This window comes from Podarcis cretensis, assembly GCF_951804945.1.
Source record: "Podarcis cretensis genome assembly, chromosome: 1".
Taxonomy (NCBI): Eukaryota; Metazoa; Chordata; class Lepidosauria; order Squamata; family Lacertidae; genus Podarcis; species Podarcis cretensis.
The window spans coordinates 111,027,501-111,043,851 of NC_137170.1; the positions used below are offsets into that span (position 1 = coordinate 111,027,501).

A 16,351-nucleotide genomic window follows, 5' to 3' on the forward strand; every position below is an offset into this window, starting at 1 on the left:
AACAGAAGGAAAGAAAGAAAAGAACATACACGTGAAGTGTAAATAGTTGTGAAAATAAACTTTTGCCTCTTTGTGTATTGTAAGACAACAAGGAGGAATGACTGCATTCCCAACCTTGGTGTAGAACAGAACCATTTTATAAATATTTAACATTCTATAGGACTGATTCATATATTCTCACACAACTCTGTAGCAAGGCTGACCCACACTGCCGACATTCTACATATCACCGAGACAGGGAGGTGAAATTTTCCTGCTTTCAGTCTAATTGTCTTTGACAATTGCAGTGCCTAGTGCTACACTTCTTGTGTTGTATTTAAAAACAGGGGAAAGAATAGAGACTTGTTCATTAAAGATGCAGTATCCCTGGTTCACAAAAATGTATCTGGCAGGTTCAAAATCGAATGTCAACCAAAGGTCTTTGCAGAGTGGGAGATTCAGTTCATGTATTGACTAGTCCCCAGTACAGCTGCTTCTTTTGAGTGTAGGAATATTTCTGGCTCTGTGTTTACTAATGTGCTTCATATACGTATAAATCTGCAAATGATTAAGGAACAGAAAGCTTTTTATCTTTCAAAGGAAAGTGAAAGCAAAATTACTTCGGGTTATGTATATATGTACAGATAACTATTGTATAAACACATGCACACATACAAGATGAAATGAAGTTAGTGCTGTAAGGGGAAGGCATGTTGATCTTCAGTTCTGGAGCATATGCGTACCAGGAGTTTTACCTACGTAAATCCCATTGAAATGCCTGGGAAGTGCAGAAGTGGGCAACACACATGCATGTCAATGGATCTTACGCAGGAGATTTTCCTAGTAGGCTAGTGAAGAAAGCTAACATATACAGCATATACCTTTGAGATAAGGATAAGATAGGCATTTCTCAAATCAGAAGTAATTCAAACTGATGAGCGTGGGCGGCAATAAATGGTATGAACAAAATTTAAAGTCAACTTCAATGTTTTATTTTTGAGATCTCGCTTTAGAAAGGAAATATTTCAATTTCATAGAATGAGGTCTGCATTGATTTGAATGAAACACATAAGCTGGTCCTTATAACAGTCTATTCAAAGTTACACACATTTTCAGGCAGCAGAAACCTTTGTTTGCAGCTTTTGACATGTAAACACATTACCATCTACCAACATCTGTTGGAATTAATTGGGGTTTTTACACTAGATTATCTCCTTTCGAAAATTGCCTAGCAAAGTATTACGCCAGCCCATATAAAATGACCTTGTACTATTTTACAGAGCATAGCCCCTGGACAGATGAGCTAGCTTTCCCAGATGGTGCTTTGCCTATGTGTTTTACTGGGAGGCTTTATTTTCTCCTTGATGGGTTTGAAATGCACAAGAAAAACCATTTTACCCATCTATCTGCATTTGAATAGAATACAAATTGACTAATAGAGAAATATTTTGTGCAAAAGTAAATAGCCTTAAACTGCTTTCACATTCCATTGATCAGCTCAGTCAGCAAACTTTTCACTACTATCTTTAATGGTCTAAATATTTTGGGGAAAGAAGCATGCCAGAAATGTAGAGCATTTCTGTATAAACTCATATAAAGGTCATGATGCTGCATTTTGAATTGGCCTTGATAATTTGGCTGGCATAAAATTGTCCCTGCTTTTTCTGTTCTTGGAATTGTTATTGTAGTTGAAGAAGAAGCCTCATCTTATGCAAATAAATGATGGTTTCTATTATTATCTCATCCCACACATTTTGATAGGCTACTACAGCCAGCATGCAATAGTTGTCTACCCCAAAGTATTCAAAGAACATTCCAACAAGCTATCAGACAGGGCTTTGTTGTCCTTAACTAATTACCAGTTTTACAGAAGGAAGAGTTTGGCAGGTGCAGTTTCAATTATCATGTAGATATAATGGTGGGAGAAGCTGAAACTAATAATATTCTCCCTTCTATTAAAGGCACATGAGATCTGCCCAATATGGAATCTGACAATTCTTGCCCAAAGTTTTTATTTATTTATTGTTGATACAGAACTCATAGTTCTGACCAATGGAAAAAGATAGCAGATACCTTCCTACAGAAGCCATTTTAAATCCGCAGAACACTTTTATATGTTGGCCATATTGATTCCCTCACAAAAGCTAGTCTTCTTTCATGGATCATCCAACACCTTAGAAGCTTAAGTCAGGATCCATTTCTTTTGTATTGAGACATATAGGGTACAGAAGGAAATTAGCAGCATAAGAAAAGAATGGCCCTATTCACAAGGGATGCATGAAAGCAGTTGCTTCCAACTAGCATAAGGATAGTTCGTTAAAAATGAGCAAATGGGGTCTGAGCACACTGGACAAAGGCTGTGCGATTCCATTTATCAGGGAACTTCCATTGGCAGGAACTGATAGAATATTATAGCTTGCTTCCAGTTGGTAGGAAGATAGGGTAAACAAAAGTATTTTCCTCATGTTATGTAAAGCATTATAGCCACTAGCTGCAGCTAGCTACCAAGTGGGATGAAAACCTAATCCCCTGGTGCTTGCATCAATGGATTCAAGTGGGTAGGTGTGGGTGTGTGGGTGTACACACGTACACACACACACACACACACACACACACACACTTTTAATTCTTTTAGCTTCATCATTTTGCTTTTTATATTTAAAGCTAATTGAAACAATAATTACCTTTCCCAACATATATGATGTAAAATGGGAGCCAAAATGTGACCTGAAAATTCTATTGAAGTAGTTTTTAATTTTATTTAGTGGGCTATGGGGATAGAAAACTTTATATTTTATGTGGTCATGTATATGACATTATGTTTACTTAAGTTTAGTTAATAATATTGATTTAGTAGAAAGCATAGAATTTCTGGTGTGAGCATGAGTTAGTTCTTCAAAACATGCTTGAATCTTTCAAATGAGCACAGCTTGATAGCAAACACAAAATGCAATGTGTAAAAGATGAAAAACAGATCAGCAATCTGCATCAGCAAATCTGTCTGCAAGATCAATGTGAATCATTGGGAAAGGGGATACTTGGGCTTCACAAACAGAAAGGAAGATATAATAGAAGAAATGTAAGAGTATTGAAAGGCAAAAAGGAAGGCATTCACTACTTGAAAATGCAAAGCATCTTACTTTACTATATCAGTGAAAGGCACTGTGTTTTTTTTTAAATGCACCTTCTGCCTTAAAAGCAACAACACTAGATTTAGATTGAATAAAAGAATTGCTAGAATGTACATTTTGGTTTATTTGCTCTGTTCTTAGCCATGGATATTAAAAGAAATTTTAAGAAATTAAAAGGAAATCAATAGGAAATCAATAATCAGAAATAAAATACAATCTACCCACTATTAACTTTCTCATCCCTAATGTTTCAACTGACTAAATGTCAAGTATGATAACTGGAAAGTAGCTTTAAAGACACAAAATAACCAGGTAACTGATTGGTCTTTTTCTCCTTAGGGCTTTTCAGTGCATTTATTTCATGTAATTGAAGGTACATTACTTAAAAGAAACATAAAATGCCAGTGCTTTGCAAGTGTTTTGCTACTCTCTCTTTAAAATAAACAGAAAATCACTTCAAAAAAAGTGGGGGAGACTGTTCTGCTCGTGTGGCTGTAAAGGCTCGGATTGCTACAGTGCTCAGAGACATTACCAGCATCAGTCAGCTGTCATGAACAGAATTGCTCATAAAAGCATTAAAGAATAATAAAAAAGACAATGTGGAGTGGAAGCACAAAAAGAACAAAAAGCCACACATGCTAGCTAGTCTGCCTTTCCAGAAGGAAGACTCGGCAACATTTGCCCTCTCTGGACAAGGAGGGAAGAGGTAAAAGATATAGATGGGCTTCACTCCAGAACTGAATCTTCCTCCATCCCCTCCTTTCCCTTCCCTTCCCTTAGATTGAAATACTAAGCACACTTCCTTGGGAGTTAAATCTCCTGGAACTCTGGGCAACTTACTGAGTAAAACGTTCATAGGGTTCCATTAAAGTCATTAAGGAGGTTAGCATCCTAGATGTAATCCAGCTTGTCCTCATCTTTACTTTGCTTTCCAAAGAGGAATTTAACAAAAACTGAGGTAGAAATAAAATGGTGGGCACATTTACCCTAAAAAAAAGAGAGAGACAAAAATGGAAGAGACAATGTACACACAACCCTCCCCCAGCAAAAAAAAAATCCTTCGTCTTTTGGAAATGGAAGATGAGGAAGAAAATTGTGATTGGAGGACTTAAATTTTTCTTGCTTTTTTGTTCGGTTACTATCCACTGCATTGCTGCAAACAGCTTTGCAACCCACAACCTTTCTTAGTGACCTAGAATGATTTTGTTCTATTGACGCAGTGAAATAATCAAGACACTACATCTCTAACCATGGTATAAAAGCCATTGTAGTCTAAGGTAATTTGCCTCTCAGAGTCCTAACTAGATGTTGCCTTTGACTGTCTCAGATGATTACTTAATTCGACAGGGTGGCTTTCTTGCCGTTGGTGGACTGTCTACCAATGTGTCACAAAACTGTCAAGGACTTAAGGACTTCCACACACTACTGCCATGAAAATTCTCTTGTTCCAATTTGATCCCCAATATTAAGGGGGGGGGGGAGAAAACCATTTCCTAAACACTGGGATACCCTCTCTGGTTCTATTTTGAAATGCTGAAAGACTCATTTATAACATACTTCAGCTTGCTCCTGGATACATTCAAAATATTTCTCCTTGCCATTTTTTTCCAACTGTTGAGGTAAACATACATACATATTTAATATAAAGTAACATTGAAGCCTATCCTATTAACTCTCAGCAGTACATAGTGCTTTCAACACATTCCTTTGAGGTACTGTACAAATCACAATCACTTTCCTGAGTTTTTTTTCTTTTTTCTTTTTTTGCAGACAGAACATTAAAAGAAATGAACTGCAGAAATTAAGGTCCAGATTACCATTACCCTGTTTTACCTGTTCTTAGTTTAGTACTGCAGAACAGACAGGATTGAGGAATACTGTTGCTCTTAGTTTAGCCAAAAAAAGAAAACAAAACAAAATAAAAATGTAGTTCTCTGTCGCAACGCAACCATTCATTTCTTTAGTCCCATAACATTTTGAAGTTAAAGCTCTTTATATTAGCACATGCCACCAATGTAATTGTGGGGCCAACAAAAAAGAAAAGAAAATGAAAAGAAGGGAGGGGGAGAAAGCACCACTTCAGGCACTTGACAGCAACTAAATCTCGAGAACAGCAGAATGGAATCAACACACAGGGTTCATGTCCTTCTAAAAATCAAGCCACTTGGCTCCTTGCTCCACGGCGAGAGTGTGTTGTCTAGCCTGAAGAGAATGGAGCATCAACAGATGCTTTCTGTCATCTGTGGCTTTTCAGATCAACAGCTCTTGTTTGATGCAATATTCCTTCAAACCTACACCTGGCTCTTTTGATGCAAGGTGATCATTGTCCCCCCCCTCCCCCGCACAGTACTCTTTCACAATTTTAACTCTACTGAAGAGGGGTTCCATGCCCTATGTAACAGGTTTGTGTGTATGTATGTGTGTGTGCACGCACCAACATTCATTACATTTTTTTTTTAAAAAAGACTTGTCACTGACTACAACCAAACATTTTGTTCCATTCAACATATGTATCAAGCTCTTTTTGAGATATGCTAGGTTGTATCTTGCAGAAAGCATTTTCAAAGTCTTGATATGTAATGGGCCTCAACTGGCTGGGCATAATGGCTGAAAGGTCTGTGGCTGGCATGGCATGGAGTGGGCCTACTACCGCTTCCTGACACAAATGAGCAACATCTAGTCCAGAAAAGCCTTCCGTGCGCTGGACAAGCAGTGCAACCTCCTTGTCATTGAGACAGTAATTGTGCTGTGAGAGCAGTTGTACTATTATCTGGTGCCTTGCTGTGCTGTCAGGAAGTGGGATTAAAAGTCGTTTCATGAAGTACCTTCGAAGAGATTCATCTATTTCTTCCGGTTTACTGGTGGCACAAATTACTACTATTTGGTCCTCAGCAGAAGTTAGCACAGTGTCCAGCTGCATAAGGAACTCAGTTCTCATTCGACATACTGGACTGTGTTCTTCATTCACTTGGGATGAAAGTAGCACGTCAATGTCACTAACAAAAATCACTGAGGGCTGGCGACACCTTGCCACAAGGAAGGAGGCATGAACAATTTTTTCTCCTTCCCCTATCCACTTTGTGACAAGACCAGAGCCAGTGATTTTGAAAAACGTGGCTCCCAGCTGGCTAGCTATACATCTGCCCATTAATGTTTTGCCTGTTCCCCGAGGTCCAAACAAAAGGATGCTCCGAGGTAGAGCACTCAGCCCATTGAATGCATCTGACCTCAATACTGGCCATAAAACCTCCTCTTTAATGACAGCCTTTACCAAATCTAGGCCAGCAATGTCATTCCAGTCCACAGGAGGTCCCTGGCTGATAATCTCATTGGTTACAAGGTCAATGAGGTGTGCGTCAGTATTTTTCAGTTGCTCGTCAACAGAGTGGTTAGATGAGGTAGCTGCACGAAGTCCTGGGCCTTGCATTGGGTGAGGAAGGAGTTGTCTATGCTCATCACTGTGTTCATTCATTACTGGAGAGCTGTACTTCCCAAATGGTTCACTTGCTCTCGATCCAAGTGAATTTTTAGCAGTGCTGTAGGAAGGGGGTGTCAGAGCCCTACTGGACTGGCTGAATTTCCTTTGCTGTTCAGAAGCCATTATCTGTTTTGTTGGCTTAAATGCTAAGGATGGTGGTTCAGCACTCCTGTCAAAGCCATTCCCTCTGTTGGCATTTGAAATGCTGTTGTCGGGCATCCTGTACATAGGACTTTGTGTAGATCTCTGTTGGCCATAGCTGTAATTTCCATAACTGGAGTCCATTTCTCCTTGTCCTGCCATATAGAAAGCTTTTCTTTTCAGAGAACTTGCTGAACTGTTTGTCAGGGCAGAGGGTGCAATGGGTGTTAAACCATGACTCTGGTAGCTGTAACCAGGTACTGTAGTAGGGGGAAGAGGAGTTGGAGCAGGGATTCCTGAAGGCAGATATGCTGAAGGAGGAGGAGCACCACCAGGGCTATATCCAGGCCCAACAGCACTTTGAGGGGGATAACTTGCAGATGGATAGCTATAACTGGAAAGATTAGACGTTCCATTGTAGCCTGGTACTAGGGCTGGAGGGGGTGGTGGAGGTGGGGGTGGTTGTAAAAGCCCAGAGCTATGCAGAGGGGATGGATGAGGTGAAGGAAGTGCAGGTGTTGGCTGGCCACTATAACTTGTATGCAAGTAAGATCCATTGTATCCTGTGGCATATTCCTGAGATGGGAGCCCTGAATGCAGACTGGGTACCGTATGACTTCCACATGTACTACTAGAATAACTAGATTCTGTCAGGTTACTAGCCACCCCAGGTGAACTCCCTATACTGGCAGAGACATCTGCTGGAGGGAGGGCAGTACTTACTCCAGCTTTGCTGGCAGTGATAACATCTGGGACACAGTTCATGGGATAAACACTCTCAGAGTTCAAAGAAGGCTGCCAGGGTTCACTTTCACTCTTGCGGCCATTCACCAGCCCTGATGGAGGCTCTGAGTAGTTACTTAGGATAGGCCGTTCAGCTGGCCCTTCCAAAATACCAGAATACTTTTCTGCATATTTTTTCAGCAGATTTGAGGCAGTTAGAGCAGAGATGTCATCATTAGCCCAAGCATACTGGTAGGTGCGTTGCAGGTGTCCACGGTAAGCTTCTACCTTGTGGGCAGGAGACCGGGTTGTTGAAGTGATGTCAAAGTGCTGCTCTGGCCACTGGGCATGCTCTGGCGTCCACTGCATCTTCAAGCCTGAGGATTGGGGTGGGGAGAACAAAAAAAAAAAACACAAAAAAACAAAAAAGCCAAAATTAACAAGCGGAAAATACTGTTGCAAAGGCATCTAAATACATCCACTTGATTTCTTCATTTATTCATATAATAATTGCTGTGCTTAAAGTCAGCAGATTATTTATACATCCAACCTGCCTGTAAAAAAAAAAAAAAAAGATCACCAGTGGCACATTTTCTTGAAAAATATATACATGCCTCTCTCTAAAATATTCTACTTACAGTGCAATCCTAACCATGTCTACTAAGAAGTAAGTAATAGTGAATTCAGTGTGGGATACTTTCACGTAACTGGGATTAGAATTGCAGTCTGATTAGTTGGGGGTGTGGGAGTATGTGATTTAACCCAGCTGGATGTTTTAAAAGTGTAATTTGGTACATTTTTGGTATTCTGAGCATGGATTCAATGTTAAGTAACATGTTTCATACCACAAACACTCTATCTTCCCTCATCAGTTTCAGTTTTAAATTTTAACATTTTTTAAAACACACACACAGGGCGAGAGAGAGAGAAGAGAGAGAGAGACACGACACAGCTGACAGATCACATCTAGGATACCTTTCTTATTTGGTACTGAATACCTAGTTAGCACAGTATAATGCACCCTGCGCAGAACAATATGACACAGACATAGCAGGTCATTCCATAATCCAACTCTCATCTAAAGTGGTCCACGACAGTTTCAAATCTGCTTCGTGGAGTGCAGCAAAGCAATCTCCCAGGCAGCGCTCCGTTGCTTTCATCACACAAAGCCTACAACTCGGTATGAATTACAACTGGCTGCTCTCTGCCTCACAGTTCTGTTGTTGAGGCACTGGGAGGAAGGGTGGGGGGGAGAAGAAAAGAGCAAAGCCCAAGCATCACTTGTCTGCCTGCCTTTTTCACTTGCTCTCCTTTTGCCTCCCTCCCTGTTCCAAACTCTCCCTTCCCCTCCCTGCCTCTAGGGTACATAGCAGGTGGGGTGAAACGAGAAAAGGAAGAATTAAGTGTAGTCTTCTTGCTAAAAGTTCAGCAAAAAAAGAAGAAGCGCTGGCTGTAAACAATCAGAGAATACTTAAGTAACGCCGTGTGACCAATGCATTAGCACAATTAACCGTGCCAGGGAGAGGGAGAGAGAGGAGAGATATTTCTTTAGTTGTAATTTGGTAAGCCATTCCAAATGGCAAATAGAGTTCACCAGCATTAAAAAAAAAAAAAGCTTCTTCCACTCTTACCTGTGTATCGCAGGCAGCATGAAGGCAAGCCTCAGCAATATCTTGCTCGTTTTACAAAAAGTGATTTTTATTTATTTTTTCCACCAACCTGTCTTGTACCCTTTGGCACAGATTCTCTGATAAGAAGGCTTAGAGTAAACGAAGCATTTGTGTCACGGGTTCTCTTATGAATTCTGCGGTCTATTTTTGACAGCCTGTACCCTCCTCATCTTGCTTTTCTTCTTCCCAAACCCCTTTAGCCCTCCTTTGCCTGACTCCAGAATCTTGACATGACCAGTTTAGCCCCGCTGAGCTAGACCTAACACAGCATACAGTTTGGTAACAGAATGGCATGTTTATTCCCTTCTGATTCCTTCTTCCTTGTTTGCACATCCGCTGCACCAGACACAGGAAGTTAATTAGCAGCATGATGCTGTGCTAATTGTGTTAATTTACAAGGTTTTAGTCAAAGAGAATCATGCCAGGGCTGGCACTGCTGTCAGGCTTCCAGCTTAATGATTAAGAAATACTGAAAACAAGGTGGGAAGAATTGCAGTAATTACACAATAAATTAATAGAGCAACAGGATTAATTTGTAAATATATTTTATTGCAGTTGTGCTCATTTGTATTGGGATTATTTAGGACAGAGTTTGTTATTAAAATTCACATAGGTTTTTGGGGTTTTTTGCTAACCCATGCTGTAATTTGATCTAATAATTTCAAAAGAGCACTTGAGGTTTATCAGTTAGTATCTAAAATCATACTTTGCATAAGAATGTGTAAGATGTGCTCTAATTTAGTTTTATCTTGACAAAGATGTTGCTAACTGCCATACTTTCAACCCACATTTTCAAAATCAAATTTTAATTCATGACAGTTGGATGTTCACTCCTTCATTTTAAGATAAATCAGTAAACCTATAGTAAATATGAGGATTTAATTTCACCAAGAAAAACAGGTAAATAAATATGACGGCCATACAAAACAATTTAACTTAAATAAAATAAAATAGCCCCCCCTTTAAAAATGTTTTATGTTTTTGATTTTGAGAGACTACAAAAACAGAGAAGGCTTCTGATTCCTTATGCATAAGCTAAAATATTTGAACAGATTAATGCTTCAGTTGTTATGTATGTAGGGAAATATTTTTTTTAAGAACTTTAAAATTTATTCATCTGCAACCTGCCAAGCAAATGATACAAATGGTATGTAATCATGGGTATAATTTACATCTGCAAAGCTTAATTGGTAAAACATTAATTCTGGAGTTAACAAAACATGCTTTAACACAATGGCTGCAGTCTTCCATGCATTTGTGCACTTGCCCCATTGAGGGAAGATAATCTGAATGCAGAACACAAGTTACTACTAATAATATATGGCATTAATGTAGAGTTTTAGAGCGTCCAAATTGCTTCACATGCATTCATTTCTTGCAGTTTTCATTACTGAGCTATGTTGTAGTAGTAATAACAATAGCAACAACAACAACAACTGTAATAACTATATTATTATTCCCATTCTGGGGCTGAGATAGTGGCTTACCTAATGAGTTCATGGCAGAGGTAAAATGTGAATCAGGGACTACCTGATGCAAACAGTATGCTGCACCAAATGCAGTGTGAGCACAAAATGCTATAAAGCAACTGTGTGGGGATGCATTGAAGCCACTTCCTCAAACAGATCAGTGCCCACTATATTCTTGTACTACTCTCAATGCATTGCTTATAAATGGTATCAGTGTTATGAACCTGAAACTTTTGAGAGTTTTGTGCACTTCTTAGGCAGCGTAGGAGCATGCCAGATTGTACTGTCAAATATACAGTGGTACCTCTGGTTACAAAGTCAATTTGTTCCGGAGGTCCGTTCTTAAGCCAAAACCGTTCTTAACATGAGGTGTGCTTTCGCTAATGGGGCCTGCTGCTGCTGCTGCCTCACGACTTCCGCTCGCATCCCAGGGCAAAGTTCACAACAAGGGGCATCTACTTCTGGGTTAGCGGAGCTCATTACCCGAAGCATTCGTAAGGAGGATGGTACATGACACGAGGTTCCACTGTACTGCCTTCTGGTGCAATCTGAATTAGAACTTCTGTTCATTTGCACAGATGTATAGGCATAATCTGCATCTTATAGTAGTCACTGGTAAAAAAAAAATCTCATTGATTTTATTTTTTATTTTTATAATAATTTTTATTAATTTCCCAATTTTAGAACAAAACAACAACAACAACATAAAAACATCAACAAATACAAACAAACACACAAGTATAAATTCTTAACCTCATTTTCATAAACCTCCTTTCTCGGACTTCCCCAACCTCACCCTTTTTGCATCCTTATTTTACAGTTTTTCAGCAACCCTTTTTGCCAATTAAATTTAAACTTGTTATCTTTCTCAATTTCACCTTAAATCATCAAACAATTTCAGCTGTAATTCTGCATCTTCCTTCCCCTTGACATTTTAGCACTCCTCAATTTTATAACAGTTCTTAAGATATACTTTAAACTTCTTCCAATCTTCCTCCACCGTCTCTTTCTCTTGGTCACGGATTCTGCCAGTCATTTCTGCCAGTCCCATAAAGTCGATCACTTTCGTCTGCCATTCTTCCAGTGTGGGTAATTCTTGTGTCTTCCAATACTTTGCTAGAAGAGTCCTTGCTGCTGTAGTGGCGTACATAAAAAAAGTCTTGTCCTTCCTTGACACCAATTGGCCGACCATGCCCAAGAGAAATGCCTCTGGTTTCTTATGAAAAGTACATTTAAGTACCTTCTTAATTTCATTATAAATCATTTCCCAAAAGGCTTTAATCTTTGGGCAGGTCCACCAAAGGTGAAAGAAGGTGCCTTCAGTCTCATTACATTTCCAACATTTATTATTGGGCAAATGATAAATCTTCGCAAGTTTGACTGGGGTCATGTACCACCTGTAAATCATTTTCATAATATTTTCTCTTAGGGCATTACATGCCGTGAATTTAATACCGGTGGTCCATAACTGTTCCCAGTCAACAAACATAATGTCATGACCAATGTCCTGTGCCCATTTAATCATGGCTGATTTAACTGTCTCATCTATTGTATTCCACTTCAGCAACAAATTGTACATTCTTGATACATTCTTAGTATTGGGTTCTAACAATTCTGTTTCCAATTTCGATTTCTCCACCTGGAAGCCAATTTTCCTGTCTTGTTTAAAGGTTTCCATTATTTGGTAATAGTGGAGCCAATCTCGCACCTTGGGCTTTAATTTCTCAAAACTCTGTAGTTTAAATTCACCGCTTTCTTGTTCTAAAATTTCAGATTATTTTGGCCATTTGGATTCCATGTTAAGTTTCTTCACCTCCTTAGCCTCCATAGGTGATAACCACCTAGGAGTTTTATTTTCCAACAAATCCTTGTATCGAATCCAAACATTATATAGTGCTTTCCTAACAATATGGTTTTTAAAACCCTTGATTTTAATGGAGCTACGCAATATTGTTTATCACACAGTAACTATGGGGTGGGGTTGGGGAACGGGAATGCAAAAGTTATTGTTTATTGTGGAAACACTCTAACAAAGTGAACATGCAAGCCTGTATTATGTTAAAATGTTTAGTATGACATATCAACTTTTAAAAAACTGATATTGAAAAGCAATTAAGTTTTTTCTGTATTTTCATTCCTCTGGTATAAATAATCACATGCATCAAAACTATTTATTTGGCATAATTACTAGTTAGCCCATTGGTTTCAGATTACTATCCTAGTTGTGAATCTGCTCACTGCACAATAATTGAAAGTTTATTTATTGGTGCATATTGAGTACCAGTACATTTAACACAGGCTGTAAAAGCAGCATTTCAGAATTACAATATGAATTTAAGGAAACAGGACTATCCTCATAACCTAAACGTAAACATTTGTTCTACTGCATTACAATTATTAGTGTGATTTGTAAATTAAGAGTTAACTATAAAGCTATTATCCATAATAATATAGAGTGCACTACAACTGCCTTATCAAGTTCAAAAATAAGAAATATTACTGGTTATGGTGTTTGTTTCATTGGCCTCTATGAAGTTGTACTGGTCAGATATTTTGGCAATCCTTTTATCAGCATGGCAATTGTGTTTCGGATAGAAAAGGCAAGCTAAGCAAACCATACTAATGAAAAATACTAAGAAAGAAAATTAAGGAAGTGTTATTATAAAGAGCAAAGATATGCAGTTGTCCAAATCTGGACAAAGAAAACATTCATCAACAGCTTTTCAGATATTATCAAATTAAAAAAAGATTCTAGGGATGTGTGTGTGTGTGTGTGTGTGTGTGTGTGCAGACAATACTGTTGCAAATTCGTTTTTGACTGTTGCATACAGTATTTTGTAGTGTCCTGAATTGTTGTATGGATTATGCTTAGACCAATCAGGTTTTTTAAAAATAGTTTACTCCCTTTTATTTAATTTTTTTTTGGGGGGGGAGCTATTTCAAAATACTTCATGCTTTTCAAACATCATATACCATGTGCAAGCAACTTCATAATTCTCTCTCTCCCTCCCTCACTGTGTCAAAATTAACTGAAAGTAAGCGGGGGAGGGGGAATCACAGTTAAAGGCTGTCAAGGCTTAACACATCCCTACAGGACTTGTTTCAGAATCACAGCACATATGGGACCTTATCCTGCAAATGCAAACTGTCAGTTTTTAAGCTCCAAAATGACTGAACCTGTCCAGAATTTAATGTGAATCTAGAGAAAAAAGCACCTTGGTGATCATTCCGTTCAGTATGAGGCATAACAAGATAATATTTATTTTGTTGTTTTACACTAATATAATACAACACACTACAACAAAAATATGTGTTATTTCTTAGTGTTTCTATTCAATTTACATGATTCAAGTGATTAGATTTGATAAGAACAGTTAACATCACTTAAAATATAGTACAATAGCAAACAGAAAAATGCAGATATCAATGGGAGGAGGAAAATGGGAGGAGAAAATCAACCTGCATTTCTTCAACTGCATTTCATGCTGAGGGTGTTCAAACTTGTTTTGAAGTGTACAAAGTGTCTTGACTAGCTTTTCTGAATATGCCTTCAGAGCAAATCAAGGCAAAATAAAACAACTGCCTCTTTTCTGTGTTCTATACCCTGTTAAAGGACTCTGCTCACCTGTACATTCCATTCCTTTTAACCATGTATACAAGTGTTGCACTGAAAGAGCTGGCCCATTGAATTAAATGCAAACTAGTAAAGCTGTAAATAAGATACACATCCATCATCCATTAGAATACATGCTTTGTTCATGAACATACCTCACCAAAGCTTTGATGTCATCTCCAAGACCTAGAGTTACCTGACCTCTGATCTCTGGAAACAACACAAGCAAGTACAGTGGTACCTCGGGTTACAGATGCTTCAGGTTACAGATTCTGCTAACCCAGAAATAGTACCTAGGGTTAAGAACTTTGCTTCAGGATGAGAACAGAAATTGCGCGGCAGAAGCGGAAAGCCCCATTAGCTAAAGTGGTGCTTCAGGTTAAGAACACTTTCAGGTTAAGAACAGACCTCTGGAATGAATTAAGTTTTTAACCCGAGGTACCACTGTACTAATTTCTGACAATGTGCTTCAGGTTAAATATCCACTAAAAAGTAGTCACTGGAAATAGTTGCTTCTCATGTGCACTCTTGCATGTGATGTGGGACATGAAACATATTGGGTGGAATTCAGTGTAGTGCTATGGCAATAGCACTTGCCCGATGCACTTTCTGCTTGCCCGATGGAACAATCTCCCCTACTTTCCTTCTCTGTGCTGTTCTGGGCATTCTTCCAAAACTCTACAGCGGATTTGGGGGAGGAGAGGAGAAAAGCCCCACTGTACTACTGAGGGTCCTTTCACTCGCTTCCACTAGTGGAATGGGTTAATTACATCTGGACAATCAAACTAGTAGACTTCAATATAATGAGGAAATGTGTAGAGCCATTGTTAGATGCAGATGCATATCTAACACATCAACGCTTCTGTCTGGATTCAAGCCTATTTAGAAACTAGCAGATATTGCTCAGTTTTGGACCCATGTTTAACAAAATGGCACACTACACTGATGTAGCATTCATTTTGTTCTATTAGACAGCTGTACTCTTTCTGTTCTTCAAGTATTAGGAACTATTGAAAAGACTGTACATCTAGAATACTTACTGTAATAATTACTCTGAAGTGATTGAATGCAGACACCTGATTCTATATCAAAGACGAACATCCATCAACTCAGATGAGGTCCCAGCGCTCAAAGATGTCAAGTACTCTTAAGTGTTAGGCTTCATTGAGTTGAAGATGCTCAAAACCTTTAAGAATCAGGTCCTTAATAGAGACAACTCTGGTTCATAATCCTGTGCTACCAGAAGACAGGGACCAAGTCTTGCATGTGATATTTCTCTCTACAAGGTATATATACACCAAAGAGCAAAGAAAAAAATATACTTTCCCCATGGATTTGGCAGTTGAATGATTACCAGCAAGAGTGCACTCACACTTGCAATTTGAAACAACTATAGTTTTCTCCCACACTGACTTCTAGTGTAGCATAGTCGACTAGAAAATGAGTGATGGACTGGAAAGTACCCTGGTTCTTATTTTAAATCAGTCATGAACTTAGTTGCCTTATGACAATTTGTAACAGGTGGATAACAATACAAGTTTACTGAAAGGTTTACTGGGCTAATGCAAGTGAAGCATTTTGAGCAATTTGAAAAAAATACACTGTATAAATATGTAATCAGTACTAATACTGTTATTGTTAATACTGTGATGGGTAATGTTTATGTAGCCATGTCTGCTGTAAAATTTCCTTTGCCCATACAAGAGAAAATATAGTCTTTATGTTATGGAAGTAGCCACGGCTGCCTTTGAAAAGAATATTCTATTAAGCTATTTGTCCTACCAAAAGGAGACCCATTGCTGCTGGCTCTTCCAGAACTTAAATAAATGCTAAAATTCTGTATGTCACATGGAAAGCTTATAAGAGGTGATGGGGAAATCCAGCAGTAATTTTAGTATTAAACTGTTAGTATTTGATCGTTTGGTCCAAGAAGGCATAATAGGCCACCTTGCTGATGCTAAGCTGGTTTGGGCCTAGTCAGTGGCTGGATGGGTAACTACATGTCCCCAGCTGTGCATTCTGTGATGGAGGAAAGGAAGAATCTAAACGTATAATAATAATAATAATAATAATAATAATAATAATAGTGAAACCAAGTCAAAATAGTGTCAAAATGCTGTGGCAACAGCAGTTGGTGAAGGATTAGC

General features: G+C 38.6%; 2 protein-coding genes across 15 annotated transcripts in view; one reads left to right on the forward strand and one right to left on the reverse strand.

Annotated features, from left to right (window-relative positions):
- Nucleotides 1-16,351, forward strand: part of LOC307219871 (uncharacterized protein) — a 418,411-nt gene that overhangs the window by 17,564 nt on the left and 384,496 nt on the right. For 3 of the 13 annotated variants that reach the window (XR_013840600.1, XR_013840610.1, XR_013840611.1), the window contains exon 3: nucleotides 4,881-4,972. The exons of the other annotated variants lie outside the window; for them this stretch is intronic. The gene's annotated coding sequence lies outside the window, so the exon portion shown is untranslated. Of the gene's footprint in view, nucleotides 1-4,880; nucleotides 4,973-16,351 lie in introns of those variants that run through there. 13 annotated transcript variants of the gene reach the window in all.
- Nucleotides 1-16,351, reverse strand: part of FIGN (fidgetin, microtubule severing factor) — a 129,259-nt gene that overhangs the window by 1,727 nt on the left and 111,181 nt on the right. For both annotated transcript variants that reach the window (XM_079977997.1, XM_079977996.1), the window contains one exon: nucleotides 1-7,829. This exon is cut by the window's left edge and continues 1,727 nt beyond it. In XM_079977997.1, coding sequence (XP_079834123.1) covers nucleotides 5,581-7,829 — 2,249 coding nt within the window. In that variant the 3' untranslated portion in view covers nucleotides 1-5,580. The remainder of the gene's footprint in view (nucleotides 7,830-16,351) is intronic.